A 15605-nucleotide genomic window follows, 5' to 3' on the forward strand; every position below is an offset into this window, starting at 1 on the left:
GTAGAGAGATGCAATCAATTACCTGTTCATACTGTGTCCAAAGTGTGGTCATAGTATTATTAGTCATTTGTAATATGAATACAATGCATGAATGCTCTGGAGGGAGGCATCAGAACTGTTCATCCGAAAGCATGCTGTTGTGTCAAAGAGCAATGAGCCAATAGATCACCACTGACAGGTCTGAACCACACTGTCACCACAGCAACAAGACTTGTTGTCTATTAAGTGTGTCAGTAATATTTGCATTTTCTAAAATCATAAATTCAAGAAATTAACAAATAAGTTGAAAGCGGCCATTTTTATTCACTTACCTTTTTTGTTTTTACGTAGGCTATGTTATACGCTGTGATATTGTTTGAGTTCTGGAGTGGCCCATTGAGATATCTGGGTTATCACACACCTCTATGTGACTGTGATAAGTGGGTCAGAACTGACTGGACGAGCAACACACACTCAAGATAAAGCCTACTGGCTCCAATGGCCAACAATAGCTTTCCATGTAAACAAGCTGATGTTTGTGTGGAAAATATGAATGAAAACAAACAAACCTGATAGATGCTTACATAAAGCGTCCTCCAATGTGGATGATTGGAATAAATGCTGAAAAATTGTGTTTTTTGGCTTGGCAATGGAAAAAGTATGAATTACCATATAATTTAATGTAAATATAGTAATGTAAATTTAGTAAATATATATTTCAATAAAACATTTTTGATAATATATATATATATATATATATATATATATATATATATATATATATATATATATGTATACTGTATATATATATATATATATATATATATATACTGTATATATATATATATATATATATATATATATATATATAGTTCTTATTTAAGATGTTTCTTCATGGCGCATAACATTCAATTATATTCAATTTAATAGTTTTTTTCTATCAGGGCGGTTATATTGCATTTCATTTATAGCATAATTTTAATGTCATGCTATTGTCTATGCATTTAAAAGTATATTTATATATTTATTATTATTAATTACTCACGTGACCTAATTTAACCTGTATTATGATGATATTTCTGTATGGTATACAATGTTTTATTAGTCTAGCTCAAATAAGATGAAAATAATAGGCTACTATTAGACATAACAGTAGGGAAAAAATAAAAATAAAATAAAAATATAGACAAAAACGTCGCCAGTGAAGCATGAAAGTTTGCATTTAACATAAATTTTACATGATTTTGTTTAGTGTACACGCAGGCTGCCATTAAAAATACATAAACTAATGAATAAGCACATTACTAAATAATAACTTACAGGTAATTCGTGTCGTTGTCAGACTGAAAATAACAATTATGGTGTTCCAACAATTAATTTAGTGTAAAAGAGCCTCAGACTCGGAGATGAGGAGACATATGTGGTGCGACAGCTGAGGCCGTCAGCCGGTGGCGCGTGTGGAATGCGGTAGATGGAGAGGGGCACGGATATTTTTATGGATAGCGCCCACCGACACCCGAGTGCGCTCATTTGGCTCTCTGTTGCACGGGAAGAGAGGACTAAACCTGTGCTTGGGGATTTAGACTTGATTTTGGCATTATCAAAGTCACCGTGAACTACGGGAAAAAAAATCTTATGATTGAAGACAAAGGGAGAATATCACTCTAAAGAAGGTAGGATATGTTACGTTATCGTTTATGAAGTGTTAAGAATTTAATAACATGGTTGACCTCATATCTCATATCTGACCTCATAACTGCAATAAGCTAAAGATCTTCATAGAAAAGAGTGGAGACCACATTATGAGAAATTTTAATAAATTATTGGTCAGTCAAATTATAAAGATAGGCCCTATATGTATTCATTTATGTTGAACACACTATTAAATAACAACTAAATGAAAATATTGACATTTCTGTGACACCTTTAGCTAAATGCTTTTGAATAGATAGAAAAACATCCAATAAAATTCTAAAATCAACCTTAAACGTTAAGTTTAAGTCTGAATACAAATTAAGATGGTAAACAGTGTGGTCACATGGATGGATGCCTGTGGAAAATGCTTAGTGTACTGCATAAATTCACATCAATTGATAAAAAAATTAATACTGCAGTTGGAAATGTGGTGGGAAACAATGTTTAAAAATGGCAACATTGTTTGCGGGGGCCATATTGTCTTCGTCATCTTCTAAAAGTGAGGTGTGATCAGTTGTGAGTTCTAGTCACCAGAGGAGCACGAGTTGTGTGAGATGTTATCATTTATGAATAGCAAAGGAGAGTGACTAAAATTGAGATGATTACATGTATATAATATTACACATGTAGTGAATCATGCCTAAAATTGTGTTTTTCTGTGCTGCATGGGTAAATGCTGTTGTTCTTCTGGGATTATTGTAGCTTGGTGTCAGATGTAATGATGTCAGATGCAGAACCTATGAAATGCAAAGATAGAATTTAAAACTGCGCATAGTGTAAAAACACATTATTACAATCAATAAATTAACCGTACTTTTGCACTGTAGAGACACAACACATCTGAATCATATAAAATGTAGTCATTTAGTCAGGGGTCTCATGTGTGCCATCTTGCTGACCTCTTCAGACTCATATCTCCAGGTAAAAATAGCCCCAATCACATGGCTGGACCCAGACTGGGAGTTAAATTTAGGGCCCTGTATGTCCCACAAGGCTCCTGGTGGAGGTCCCACACACATCTGTTCTTTTGTAGACCACCACGTAACACTATGAAGACTGAAAGCTGACTTTAGTATCATTTATTTACCTCTAAAAAAAACAAAAAAAAACATTACAGTTTGTCAAAAGCAGTTCCTTTGCAATGGAATCTTGTGGTCATGATGTCTTTTTCCCAATGTCAGCTTCATCTGACGTATCTTGCAACAGGTCCTGTTACAGTGTGTCTTAGAAACGACAATATGACTGAAGTGATGAGCATGGCGGACGTGTCAACAGACATGATGCATATAAACAACACAAAAAACACAAGCGATATAGCCGATGCTAATGATACAGAGAACACAATCAATGGTGAAAACCATGAAGAGGAAACATGTGATGTGAGCATGTCTGAAGAAGTGGAGATAAAGAGTGCTGCAGATGAACCAACGAAGACCAGCTTACCAGAGAAGAAAGAGCACAAACAGGAGGCAAAGACCACCGGCATGACGAGAAAACGAGAGAGGGTTTCAAAAACGAATGAGGAAAACACCAACCAAGTGGAGAAAGAGGAAGAGGAGGATGATTTGACAAATATGTCAGAGGTGGCACTAAAACAAGAGGTACAGTATGATTAGGCTATAAAGATATGCTAGTAGGCTCTATAAGTAAATACATACATAAATATTTAAATATTTTCAAATAATTACATACCCCTAAATGAATAAAAAACAATAATAATAATAATTAAGAGACTCAAACATAGTGTGTATTTTTGTGTATTTTGGATAAAATTATTTTATAAAACAATATGCTAAATATTTAACTATAAAATATCCAGTTATAATATGAATTATATCATTTATTATCTTAATAAAATCAATACTCATATATATATATATATATTTATATATATATATATATAATTATTTAAAATTATTTTAGTTTATGAATTATTTTAAATTCTACATTTTAAAGAAATGATATGCTTTTTATGAAATGAAAAAGTTGTCAAATGTGTTTTGTGTAATTTATAAAAAAAATAGAAATGAACAAATTTTTTCATTTCTCTATTTTACTAACAATATCTCATACCTCATTTTCTCTTTCTTCTGAAGAAACTGCTTAAAACATCTAAGCCAGTACAGAGAAGTTATGTTCCCAAGTTGGGGAAAGAAGATGTGAAGAATAAGTTTGAGGCCATGCAGAAAGCTAGAGAAGAGAGAAACCAAAAGAGAAGTCAGGAGGAGCAAAAGAAACGCAGAGAGCAGTACGTTAAGGAGAGAGAGTATGTTCGCAGGAAGCAAATGGTCAGTAGAGAAACGTGCCCATCAGCATCGTGTTTTATTACTTCATCCACTGACTGCCCTGCCACTAACAACGCACAGTAGGAGATTTTGACTTGAGGTTAATGAAGATACTGCTTGCTGGGTATGCAGTGTTTGCATAAGATTTGGCATGCATCAATACCCGATTTCAGGTATTTAAAAGGATGTACACAAACCTTCTTATAAAAAAGCCTTTAATCAGTAAAACACCTCAGTATCTGTGATGCCTGCTTGCTGCATGCACACTCTACTGATCCCCTGCCCATGTCACGATTGATGGCCCAATCAGCATTCGCCCTTGTAGGTCATATGTGCCTGTCTTACAAGGATTAAGGTCTGCTTGGCTTGCTACGACCAGCATGGTTTCTGATCCTGGATAAAACGGCTAACCTCACAACAACTGTCGGATCCTCCACAGATAAAGGAACTCCTCGCCTCTAGTGATGAAGAGGAAGAGGTGAAGCCGACGAAGATAGAAAAATCATATGTTCCTAAGATTACAGGTAGGGTGAAATGAGAAAAACAGAGGGATATTGAATATTCGCTTTTATGACTGATCCAACTTAGTCTTTGTAACAGCACTTTAATCCCATTATAGACACCAACTGTCGGCTTTCTGTCCATTCACAGGCAGTGTGAAGGGGAAGTTTGCAGAGATGGAGAAACAAAGGCAGGAGGAGGAGCGGAAAAGGACAGAAGAGGAGAGAAAGAAGCGAGCTGCACAGGAGGCCAAAGAGAAGGCCAAGATTCAGAGAGAGCTGGCCAAGAAAGCAGAGGAGGTGAGTCAGTGTGTCATGATAACAGGCTGTGGCTATAGGAGGATGCTTTTAATGCGACTTTGGTAGTTGGCTGCTTTATCAGGTCTACTATTAGAAAATCTCCAACAAAGTATCTGTAATCCCTCAGGTAATCATCTGATGTATTGTAAAGCACTATTTTAAAACCTAGCAATATGTGGAAGTGAAATAAAATCATGGAACGGATTTATATTATAGAACAATGTCACATTGCAATAGAGCCTGCAGTGACCTGCAAGGTATGACATTCTCATAACCAACCAAAGTTAAACATTATTAATATAATGGATTCATAAACTATGAGTTGAATAAAATAATTTTTATCATTGCAAAATGTTATTTTATATTTTTATTCATTTTTTATTTTAATTGTTTAAATATATACATATAATATACATTTGGATTCATAAAATTACCCACTTTTAAAAATCACACAAACACAATTTTTGTTCAAGTGTGATTTAAAAAAAACAACTTTATCATAAGTTCTCATTTGTAAATAGTTTTTAATGCAGAATCTAACATGAACTAACAATGAGCAATGTCTTGTAACTATCCATTTTTTCAAAATGATCATGTTAGTTCAGTTCATTAACTAATGTTAACAGATACAGTACAACTGTTAAATGTAAAATATATTTAATATTTTTATTTATTTGAAATGAACAATTAAGTTTAATAAATACTGTAGAAGTGTTCATTGTTAGCTCATGTAAACTAATGTATTAACTGAAGTTAACAAATGAAACAAAAACGTGATCGTAACAACATACAATGTTACAAAAGATTTCTATGACTGCTGAAAAATCGGCTTTGGTACTGTAGGAATAATCATTACCTTTTTAAATATACTAAAATTTAAAACAGGTATTTTAAATTGTAATAATATTTCACAGCATTACAATTTTTACTGTATTTTGATCAAATAAATGCAGCCTTGGTGTGCATAGTAAACATTTAAAAAAAAATCTAACCAAATTTTTGAATGGTAGCATATAATATAGAAACTGTGAAATTATATGCAAAATGTGTGCAACGATGCCCAAGTGACCTACTTTCCATTACAAAGTCATGGCAATTCACATTCAACATGGCACTGGATGCTAAATTTAAGAAAATGCCACACTTTCCGGAGCCAGAGTTAACAAGCATGGACAACATGTGACTGCCAACTGTTTCCCACACCACTTGCAGGCCATGCTCTCTGACTGAATTAGCAATCCCATATCTCTGTCTAGTATGACACAAATGAAGGCAACTGTGCCAGAAGAATGTCTTCTGCTGTCAGGCCTTATCTGAAGCCTGTCTGGATGCTTGTCCATGACTGCAGAAATGTTGCAGGTCAAAGCAGTATAAATACAAAAATATATATAATTTGTTATTGCATCAGATTAGACCTCACATTTGTTTCTGATTTTCAAACATTTTAACAAAACTGGAAGACATTTCATCATACCTTTGTAATTCCATTGATAAACTGTTATTTTATCTATTTGGGTGACTTCTTCACTTCTTCTTCATCACAGGAAGGCGATGACAGTCTATTGGTACGAGTGGTGCCTGCAAAATCACAAAAACATCCGGGAAAGATCAAGATCAACTTTGAGGACTTGGAGAAGAACAGAGAGGAGGAACTAAAGAAGCGAACTGAGGATGAAAAGAAGAAGAGATATGACGAAAACCGGCGGTCTTTCCGAGAGGCCAAGCGTCGCTCCATGATTGAACAGGTGGACGATGTAGATTTTTCTCCCAAGGAGAAGGAGCCGGTGACCCCTGGTAAACTGCATCTGACCTTTGAAGAACAGGAGAAGGAGCGACAGGAGCAGCAGAGAAAACAGGCAGAGGAGGAGGCCCGACGCAGACTGGAGGAGGAAAGAAAAGCTTATGAAGAGGCCAAGCTGGGCATGGTGGGTATATTTTCCACAACCAGTAGATATATTGGTTTGCATATACAATATACAGTATAGAGTGGACAATTTTTTACTATTTGGACACTTAATGGAATAGTTACCCAAAACTGAAAATTTGCTAAAGATTTACTCATATTCGGACTATAAAAAAAAGTACTGTGAATAAGATAGTTTTGGTTTGGAGAAATGTAGCTTTGCATCACTTGCTTACCAATAGATCCTCTGCAGTGAATGGGTGCAGTCAGAATGAGAGTTCAAACAGCTGATAAAAACATCACAATAATCCATAAGTAATCCATATGACTTCATTCCATCAATTAATGTCTTGTGAAGCAAAAAGCTGTGCATTTGGAATAAATAAATCCATCATTAAGATGTTTTTAACTTTAAACTGTTGCTGCCGGCTTCGGTCCTCTATCCATAATATTACTTTCTCCAATGTAAAGGTTGTCTCATTTAAATCAGGAGATAATATATTGTTTTATTTATAGTTAATGTAATGAGCTACATTGTTGGTTATTCTGCAACGACTCTGCGTTAACTTAAGGAGAAATTACTTAATATGTCCATGAAAAAAATGTCCTCAAGACCAGTAGAAATACTTTATTCACCTTAAAGTAACTGATAAAGTGGTTCAGAAAGTGTTAGTTAGTTCTAAGAAAAAAAAAAACTCTATCAGCAGATGCTACTCAGTTTAATATATTGTATTTAATTTTGTATCTTAAAATTAAGACATTTTTAAATATGATTTAACGTCCAAAGAGTTTTTACAGTGGGGCCACTGTTTATGTGTAATATGAATAAAAATAAACTATTTATTGCAGGCCCAGGATGATGAGGATACTCAGGATACAAAGGAGGAGAAGGAAGAATTCAAACCTGGTAAACTTCGTCTCAGCTTTGAAGAGCTGGAAAGACAGAGGCTGGAAGGGGAACACAAGCGAGTGGAGGAAGAAAGGAAAAGACGCATTGAAGAAGAGAGAAAGGCCTTTGCCGAGGCCAGAAAGAGCATGGTCAGTTTGTGTGCTTGTGAAACAGCACCATGGTAATATCATGTTTGTTTGTATGTTTTTTATTGTGTATTATGGTAACCATGATATTCTTTGACAGCTTACATTAGTGTGATGTTCTGATCAGGCCTACGTAATATTTAATAGACATAAACTACTCAATATTATTACAAAAGGTCATAGAATGCATGTGCGAAATGTCTGACTTGAAATATAACGGCTGCAATCTACAATCAGACAGCGATAAGGGATTATTGACTTGGCATAGTCGGACATGTAAGTTGGACACCAGATCAAACTCTTGACTCCTCTTAACTCATTTTCCCCAAACCAAATATATTGATTCGCAGGTTGTAAATAGTGATGATGACATTCTGCTGGCCATGATAAACTCAGATGGGGCTAAACCCGGGAAGCTGGCCATCAGCTTTGAGGATTTGGAAAGACAGAGACGAGAAGAAGAGCAGAAAAGGAAAGAGGAGGAAGCCAGGCGACGTCTGGAAGAAGAGAAAATACTTTTTGCAGAAGCTCGCAAGAATATGGTAGGACCATGCATGAGATATAACTTATTTGCACATGTACAGTCCGTTTGCATGAACTAATTTATGATATGAACAAAACAAATCAACAATAAATATGAGCTTATATTTAACATTCTATTCAGGAAACTATACAATTACTGTTCCGCTTATTAATAATATAGCATAAACATACATTATGCTGCATGTTTATTGTAATGCAAGTAACACTTTACAAAACAGTGGCAATAATATGCATTAATTCATGCTTAACTACTGCACAAATAATCATGAGTTAATATAGATCTCTTGAAGAACTAAACCATTTATTAATAATTATTGCATCAGCAACAAATTAACATTCTATATGATTAATATACTAAGTAATCAATAAATTGTTATTAGTTAAATGTGTCGTAATGTATTAATTCCCTAATAACATATATTAACTAATAGTGTGAATCCATGTGTTAATTACCACAATGGGTTAAAGCCATACATTTCAACATCCAGTTGTCTGTTTTAATTAATCATTAGCTAATGATTTGCAAAGATATCACTATGTTATGACTTTACTTGTTGAGGCACACACCTAACTAATTCTAAATCCATAACCACAATTACATATTACTTAATGATTAGTTAATAGTTCTGTGCCTCAACAAGTAAAGTCATAACATAATGATACATTTGCAAATCATTAGCTAATGATTAATTAAAGCAGATAACTGGAAGCTGAAGTACATTTGACCACTGTAGTAATTAACATATGAATTTACATCATTAGTTAATATAATATGTTATTAGGGAACTAATACATTATGACACATTTAACTAACAATTTATTTATTACTTAATCTATGAATCATATAGAATGTTCATTTGTTGCTGATGCAGTAATCATTAATAAATGGTTTAGTTCTTCATGAGTTACATAATACATTATCGCGTGATTATCTGTGCATTAGTTAAGCATGAATTAATGCATATTTGTGCACCCATATTGTAAAGTGTTACCGTAATGCAATCTGCTTATTATATATCATCTGAGCACATGTTGTCTCTCAGCTAACAACTGTTAACTGGTGTCAATTTCAATACTTCAACTTCCTTAAGATCTTAATACAGATGCAAATGTGAACAAATGTCCAAATCTCCAGTGTGCTCAAATGGCATACCTGCTGCAATGCTTGTCTGTTATGCTTGTCAAATTGTGTCTTTAAGAGCCCTGGACTGGATCAGGATAATTTGACTGGATATGGAGATACAGAAGTAAGAAACTTTTTTAAAAAGAAACAGCTATTCTGCTGAATTGCCACAATGACTAATTATACAAAAATAGTGAGGCTTAAAACAAGCCAAAATATTTAGTGGAAATAGACTAAATAAACATATATTGAGGATACTATACATTCTTAGAAAACAGGTCTTAAAAGGGAGGTATCATACATATTAATTTCAGAAATCCTACACACAAAAAATTATACATTGGATTTACTTAAAGGGGTCATATGACGTTGCTAAAAAGAACTTTATTTTGTGTATTTGGTGTAATGCAATGTAAATTGATGCGGATTTAGTTTTAAAAAACACATTATTTTCCACATACTGTACATTATTGTTGCTACTCTATGCACCGCCTTTCTGAAATGCATAGATTTTTACAAAGCTCATCGTTCTGAGAAGCGAGGCGTGCTCTGATGGCCAGCTATCCAGTGCGTTGTGATTGGCCGAATACCTCAAGCGTGAGACGGAAATGTTACGCCCCTTCTGTGTCCCCGCGAGATGAAACAAAAACAATAAAACCCACTATAAACGAGGCAATTGTTGCATTCAGTGGAGACATAATTACTGATTATACTGATTTATACTGTCGCATTGCATCGCGCCGCGTAAACATTATCATGTCTGCATTTGTGATCGGAGAAACGACAAACAACAAGCACTACTCTACACTGCTTTGCGTTTGAATCATCAGTGGCAAAATCTTTAAATAAGAAAACATACTTACAGGCTGTGAGTTAGAAGCGCCAGACTGTCCTTGCAAAGTTGGAATTGCCCCACTTTATAGAAACAGCCTTTGTGCATAGCTGGCAGGCTACTCCCAGGTTCAGGAAATAGTCCTCCGTAAAATGCGCTGTACACACTCTAATTTTTGGGTTGTACTGTTCTGGAACATGTTGTAAATACAACTTAACCACTGATTTCTAGTTATGTCTGCTTTTGGAAGCCCAAACAAAGTACTTTTGCTTTCACAACGAAACACAGCATCTCCATGACATGGCGCCGGTGGCAGCAGCAATACTACAGCGAGAATAAAAGTTACCCCTTCTTTCATTGCGTATACATTTGGGTGGTGTTTTGCAAATCTTCCCACACCGTGATGTAGACATGTGGGGGCGTGTTTGAATGAGCCATTTAAGGAGTGCGTGGTCAAGTCTTAACTTTTATTAAGAATATCTCTTTGGTTTTGAGACTTTAGTCTTTGCAACTTCAGGGATCTTATCTATGCACAAACAGCTTGTAACACTTCAAAGAGAAAGGAAAACTTGAAATCGCATCATATGACCACTTTAATTTTAGGCATTAGCCATTGGATGGTTTTGTTACATCCATGGCATGGCCAAAGTAGTTGTTTATTTTAGTATTAAAACAACTTTAACTCATATTAGCAGGTCCTCAACCCAAGCACATGCTCTACACTTCACCACAATGGTAAACCCCAAAAACACTAACATACCAGAAACTCTTTTAAATACAAACATAAAAGAGCATTGAAGATTAACAAGTACAAGCATGTTTAGTTATCTCCCAATTTTATAATCTTACTAAAAAATTATTTACTCTCCTTATCCAGCCCTGTGCAAAGCTTGTTGGCAAGGGGAAATCCACTTCCTAGTTACACAAGTCAAATCATTTATGTACTCTCAACTCAAATGAATGAAGTAAATTGGTTGTAAAGAATTGTGTTGGATTAACTTCACTTACATAAGTAAATTGAAAAAGCATCAAATTATTTATGGCCTACTTAATTATAACATGTTCTTTCAAAATGAAAATATTGAGTTGAGCCAAAACACAACTCTTTCAAATCAGTTTAACACAATGCAATTGTTGAAATGGGAAACAACACAATGGTGTTAAATGAAAATGATTTTTAAAATAAACTGAACAGTGTTGTAGAATTTTTTTTTTTTTAGTGTGTATAATCCTTTGTAGTGTAGTATCCTGTTTTGAGTATTAGTACAGAACTGAATGAGGGGTCCAGACCTTCAACTGAGCCTATGTAAGTTTCTGATTTTCACAATAACAAGTCAAAAACTGTGATTATTGTATATCATTTTGCATTTTGCACTATACTTATGACAATTCAACTTTCTGTGGGATGTGGATCAAATTCAAATTCCAACTTATGAACTGAAGTCAATTCTTCAGTACTGAATTTTGCACAACCTTGTAAAGTAATATAATTATATGCATTTTATATACCTTGCATTTAGAAACATATTGATGACGTTTGATTACCTGTGAACTTATTTCAATTATAAATTCAGCATGTTTAGTTATTATCAGTCAAACATAAGAAAAAAGGATAACAGCTGGTAACACAGGAAAACCCTCGTTGTCTGCACACATATGTTCATATGCAATTAAATATCAGTAGCTGATGAGATGTTTGTCCCGTTCTTGTGACAGGTGCAGGATGATGATGCAACTCTGTTGAGGACAGAGTCACAGGAAGCAATGCACCCAGGGAAACTAGAAATCAACTTTGAGGAGATGTTGAAAATGAAAGAGGAGGCAGAGCGAAAACGCAAGAAGGAGGCCAGACGCCAAAAAATGGAGATGGAGAAGAAAGAGTTTGAACAGTTGAGACAAGAGATGAGCGAGGTCAGCTTCACATGGCAATAAATTGATCATTAAACTTACAATTTGTAGACACTTCACTTATTTACATATGTTTTGTGGGTCTGATTCAGGATGAGATCAATGAAAGCTCTGAGGTGGTGAGCAGCGAGTACGAAGAACTAACAAAGCTGAAGCGAACCGGCTCCATCCAGGCCAAAAGCCTGAAATCTAAGTTTGAGAAGATCAAGCAGCTCACAGAGGAGGAGATCCAGAAGAAGATCGAGGAGGAACGAGCAAGAAGGAAAGAAATTGATGAGAAAATCAAGGAGAGAGAGGCAGAGCGCTGTCAGGTGGTAAAAGAACAAGGGAATTTCTCACATTTTCATTCCCGCTTAAGAGCATTGAAATGAGGAATTTTGCTCATTTCTTTCACAGGATGAAGATGAGGATAAAACAACTCCAGCTAAAGCAGAGGACGTCCCGTTCAGACAGAAAGTGGACATGCGTGCACGATTTGAACAAATGGCTAAGGCCAGAGAAGAAGAGCAAAATAGGAAGATCGAAGAGCAGAAGTTACAAAGGATGCAGTTTGAACAACAGGAAATTGACGCTGCTCTTCAAAAAGTAAACCTCTCATGGGCTGCTTTGTTTAAGAGCTAAATGGTGGACCGACCTCAGCACTAATGCATGGCAGAGCTGCATGCATGTGATTTCTGTTGCTTTGCTGTTTTTTCTGAGTGTGAAACACTTTGTCATGTGTCTTGTCAGAAAAGGGAAGAAGAGGAGGAGGAAGAGGGTAGCATCATTAACGGCTCCGCCGCCTACGAGGATGAAGAGGACCACGCCAGGTCGGGTGCTCCGTGGTTTAAAAAGCCCCTGAAGAACCAGTCGGTGGTTGACGCAGAGCCTGTGCGGTTCACAGTGAAGATCACAGGAGAACCCAAACCAGAGGTCACCTGGTGGTTTGAAGGTGAGCTGCTGCCGGACTCTGAAGACTACCAGTACATTGAGAGAGGGGAGACCTACTGCTTGTACTTGCCGGAAACGTTCCCTGAGGACGAAGGAGAGTACATGTGTAAAGCCGTCAACAGCCGAGGAACTGCCGCCAGCACCTGCATTCTCACGATTGAAAGTAAGCCGCCCTCCGTCTCAACTAACTACCTGCATGCTGAGATTTCTTATGGCGTCTCTAACTTCAAACGGATCGCACGCTCCGCTTCCACTCGGTTCTTCTTCTTCTTGTTAATCTGTGTCTCTCTGTCTTCTTGTCTTTCTCTTTCCAGCTGAGGACTACTGATGCTCTCCTTCTCTGGAACTTTCCCAGAATTTTATTATTTTCTTTTATAAAAGTTCATTTCTGAAGGTAGGGCCAAAAACCGAGGAGGTTTTTTTTTTTTTTGCCATTCCTCCTGAAGACACGTTCAATGATGAAGTGCAATCTGTTGTTTACATTAGATGCTGCACTCACGGTTAACAAAACAACAACAAAAATCCATATTTGGGATGAATTTGTGCCAAAAACACAGATACTGTTCCCATGATCTTCTATCATAAATACATAGCATAGCTGAAAAAGAAATCTAGTTGAGTATGTATAAAATACAGCCACCATGTCACTGAGGAAGGATTTCATACCCATGTAAATGAGACGTTACTTGAGAGTTTGATTCAGTATCTGTAAAGGGGCTGTGGTTGCATTTTCTTTGTTAAATTCCTATAAGCACCTCTGTTCAGACTCAGACTTTTTCCACATTTTGATCTGAGTATTTAAAGTTTTGAATAAAAATGTACACATGGAGCTTTCATAACCCCAGATGTTTCTATGTTAAAGTGCAGTGAGTATATGAAATGTATGGACAGTATGTAGGTTAGCAAAAGGTGATTTTAGGTTTTAGGCAGAATATTTGTGTAATGTACAAAATTATAATAAAATTCATGAAACTGAAGTGATGTTGTCTGTTTTATGAACTAACACCTTTCTTTATGATACTTTTCTTTGAAATAAAGTCAATAGTTAGAGAAGAGGCCTGACAGATTCATCTGATTACAGTTTCAAATAAAATAAAATGCATGATTGTCTGTAAATATGCTATTTTTTAGATATTACATAATGCAAATTGGTTTGAAAGCCTTTCTAATTTGAATGTAAGTATAATGAAAATGTATTCAAATTCAACAAAAAACACACAACCGTTATTTTTAACCAGAAAAATAATGTTTCTCAAGACATGTTAGCTTGACAAAAACAAAATATATAAAAATACATATCTTGACAAAAATATATATAAAAATACATATATCAAGTCTTTTAAAAGCTTGAAGGCTCCAAATGTCAGAACCACAGACATGGCTGCATTGACTGTGGACTTCAGAAAACACAGTGGACCAACACCAGCAGATGACATGGCAGCCCAAATCATCTCTGACTGTGGAAACTTCACACTGGACTTCAAGCAACATGGATTCTGTGCCTCTCCACTCTTCCTCCAGACTCCAGACCTTGATTTCCAAATGAAATGCAAAATTTACTTTCATCTGAAAAGAGGACTTTGGACCACTGAGCAACAGTCCAGTTCTTTTTCTCCACAGCCCAGGTAAGACGCTTCTGACGTTGTCTCTGGTTCAGAAGTGGCTTGGTAGCCCTTTTCCTGAAGACGTCTGAGCGTGGTGACTCTTGATGCACTGACTCCAGCTTCAGTCCACTCCTTGTGAAGCTCTCCCAAGTGTTTGAATCAGCTTTGCTTGACAGTATTCTCAAGCTTGCGGTCATCCCTGTTGCTTGTGTACCTTTTCCTACCCAAATTCTTCCTTCCAGTCAACTTTGCATTTAATATGCTTTGATACAGCACTCTGTAAACAGCCACACCTTTCAGTAATGACCCTCTGTGACTTACCCTCTTTGTGGAGGGTGTCAATGTTCGTCTTCTGGATCATTGCCAAGTCAGCAGTCTTCCCCATTATTGTGGTTTCAAAGAACAAGAGATACTCAGAATGTATACTGTATGGATGGTCATTAATTATATAATGATAATAATTGATACTCAAATGTAAATATTCTTATATTTTGAGATACAGATTTTTGACTTTCATGAGCTGTAAGCTCTAATCATCAAAATTAAAAAAAAAAAAAAAAAACTTTTGAAATGTTTTACTTTACATGTAATGAATCTAAAATATATGAAAGTTTCAAGTTACAAGAAAAAATGAACTTTTTGAGATGCACCTGTATATTTGATTTCAGACTCATTGGAGACTTTTCTGCCAGACATTTTCAGTGTCTTTTCATAAATTTGACCATGTCTGAGACAACTTTCCTTTTGCTACTTTGATTATCTTCCAACTAAACAGATCAGTTAACTTGGAGATAGGCTATCTTGATGATTTATTATTCTAAATTATAAATATAATATACAGCAGTCCTCTCCACACTTGCCACCTAAATAGAATATTCTCCAACCAGAATACTACAAAATAGTATTTTGTACTCACTTTTGCCAACACAAACGCGTCAGAACTATTTTCTTCTTAGCAAACTCTGTAA

At 35.6% G+C, this 15605-nt stretch overlaps 2 protein-coding genes across 6 annotated transcripts in view; one reads left to right on the plus strand and one right to left on the minus strand.

Moving 5' to 3' along the window:
- Positions 1 to 15605, minus strand: part of LOC306849233 (ALK and LTK ligand 1) — a 97420-nt gene that overhangs the window by 51069 nt on the left and 30746 nt on the right. The window lies entirely within an intron of this gene.
- LOC306848853 (nexilin-like) lies at positions 1391 to 14008 on the plus strand. 4 transcript variants are annotated; one of them, XM_079383601.1, is made up of 14 exons: positions 1391 to 1652; positions 2856 to 3275; positions 3771 to 3962; positions 4399 to 4483; positions 4611 to 4759; positions 6304 to 6684; positions 7512 to 7700; positions 8048 to 8239; positions 9440 to 9487; positions 11912 to 12106; positions 12196 to 12417; positions 12500 to 12688; positions 12833 to 13196; positions 13348 to 14008. In XM_079383601.1, exons 2-14 carry the CDS (start codon positions 2913 to 2915, stop codon positions 13359 to 13361), a joined length of 2583 nt encoding a protein of 860 aa, XP_079239727.1. In that variant the 5' UTR covers positions 1391 to 1652; positions 2856 to 2912; the 3' UTR covers positions 13362 to 14008. The 4 variants fall into 4 exon arrangements, with proteins under 4 accessions (XP_079239727.1, XP_079239728.1, XP_079239730.1 ...); XM_079383602.1 differs by having other exon boundaries at positions 12196 to 12414; XM_079383603.1 differs by having other exon boundaries at positions 1393 to 1652; positions 2881 to 3275; positions 12196 to 12414.

The sequence above is a fragment of the Barbus barbus genome (assembly GCF_936440315.1).
Source record: "Barbus barbus genome assembly, chromosome: 29".
Classification (NCBI taxonomy): Eukaryota; Metazoa; Chordata; class Actinopteri; order Cypriniformes; family Cyprinidae; genus Barbus; species Barbus barbus.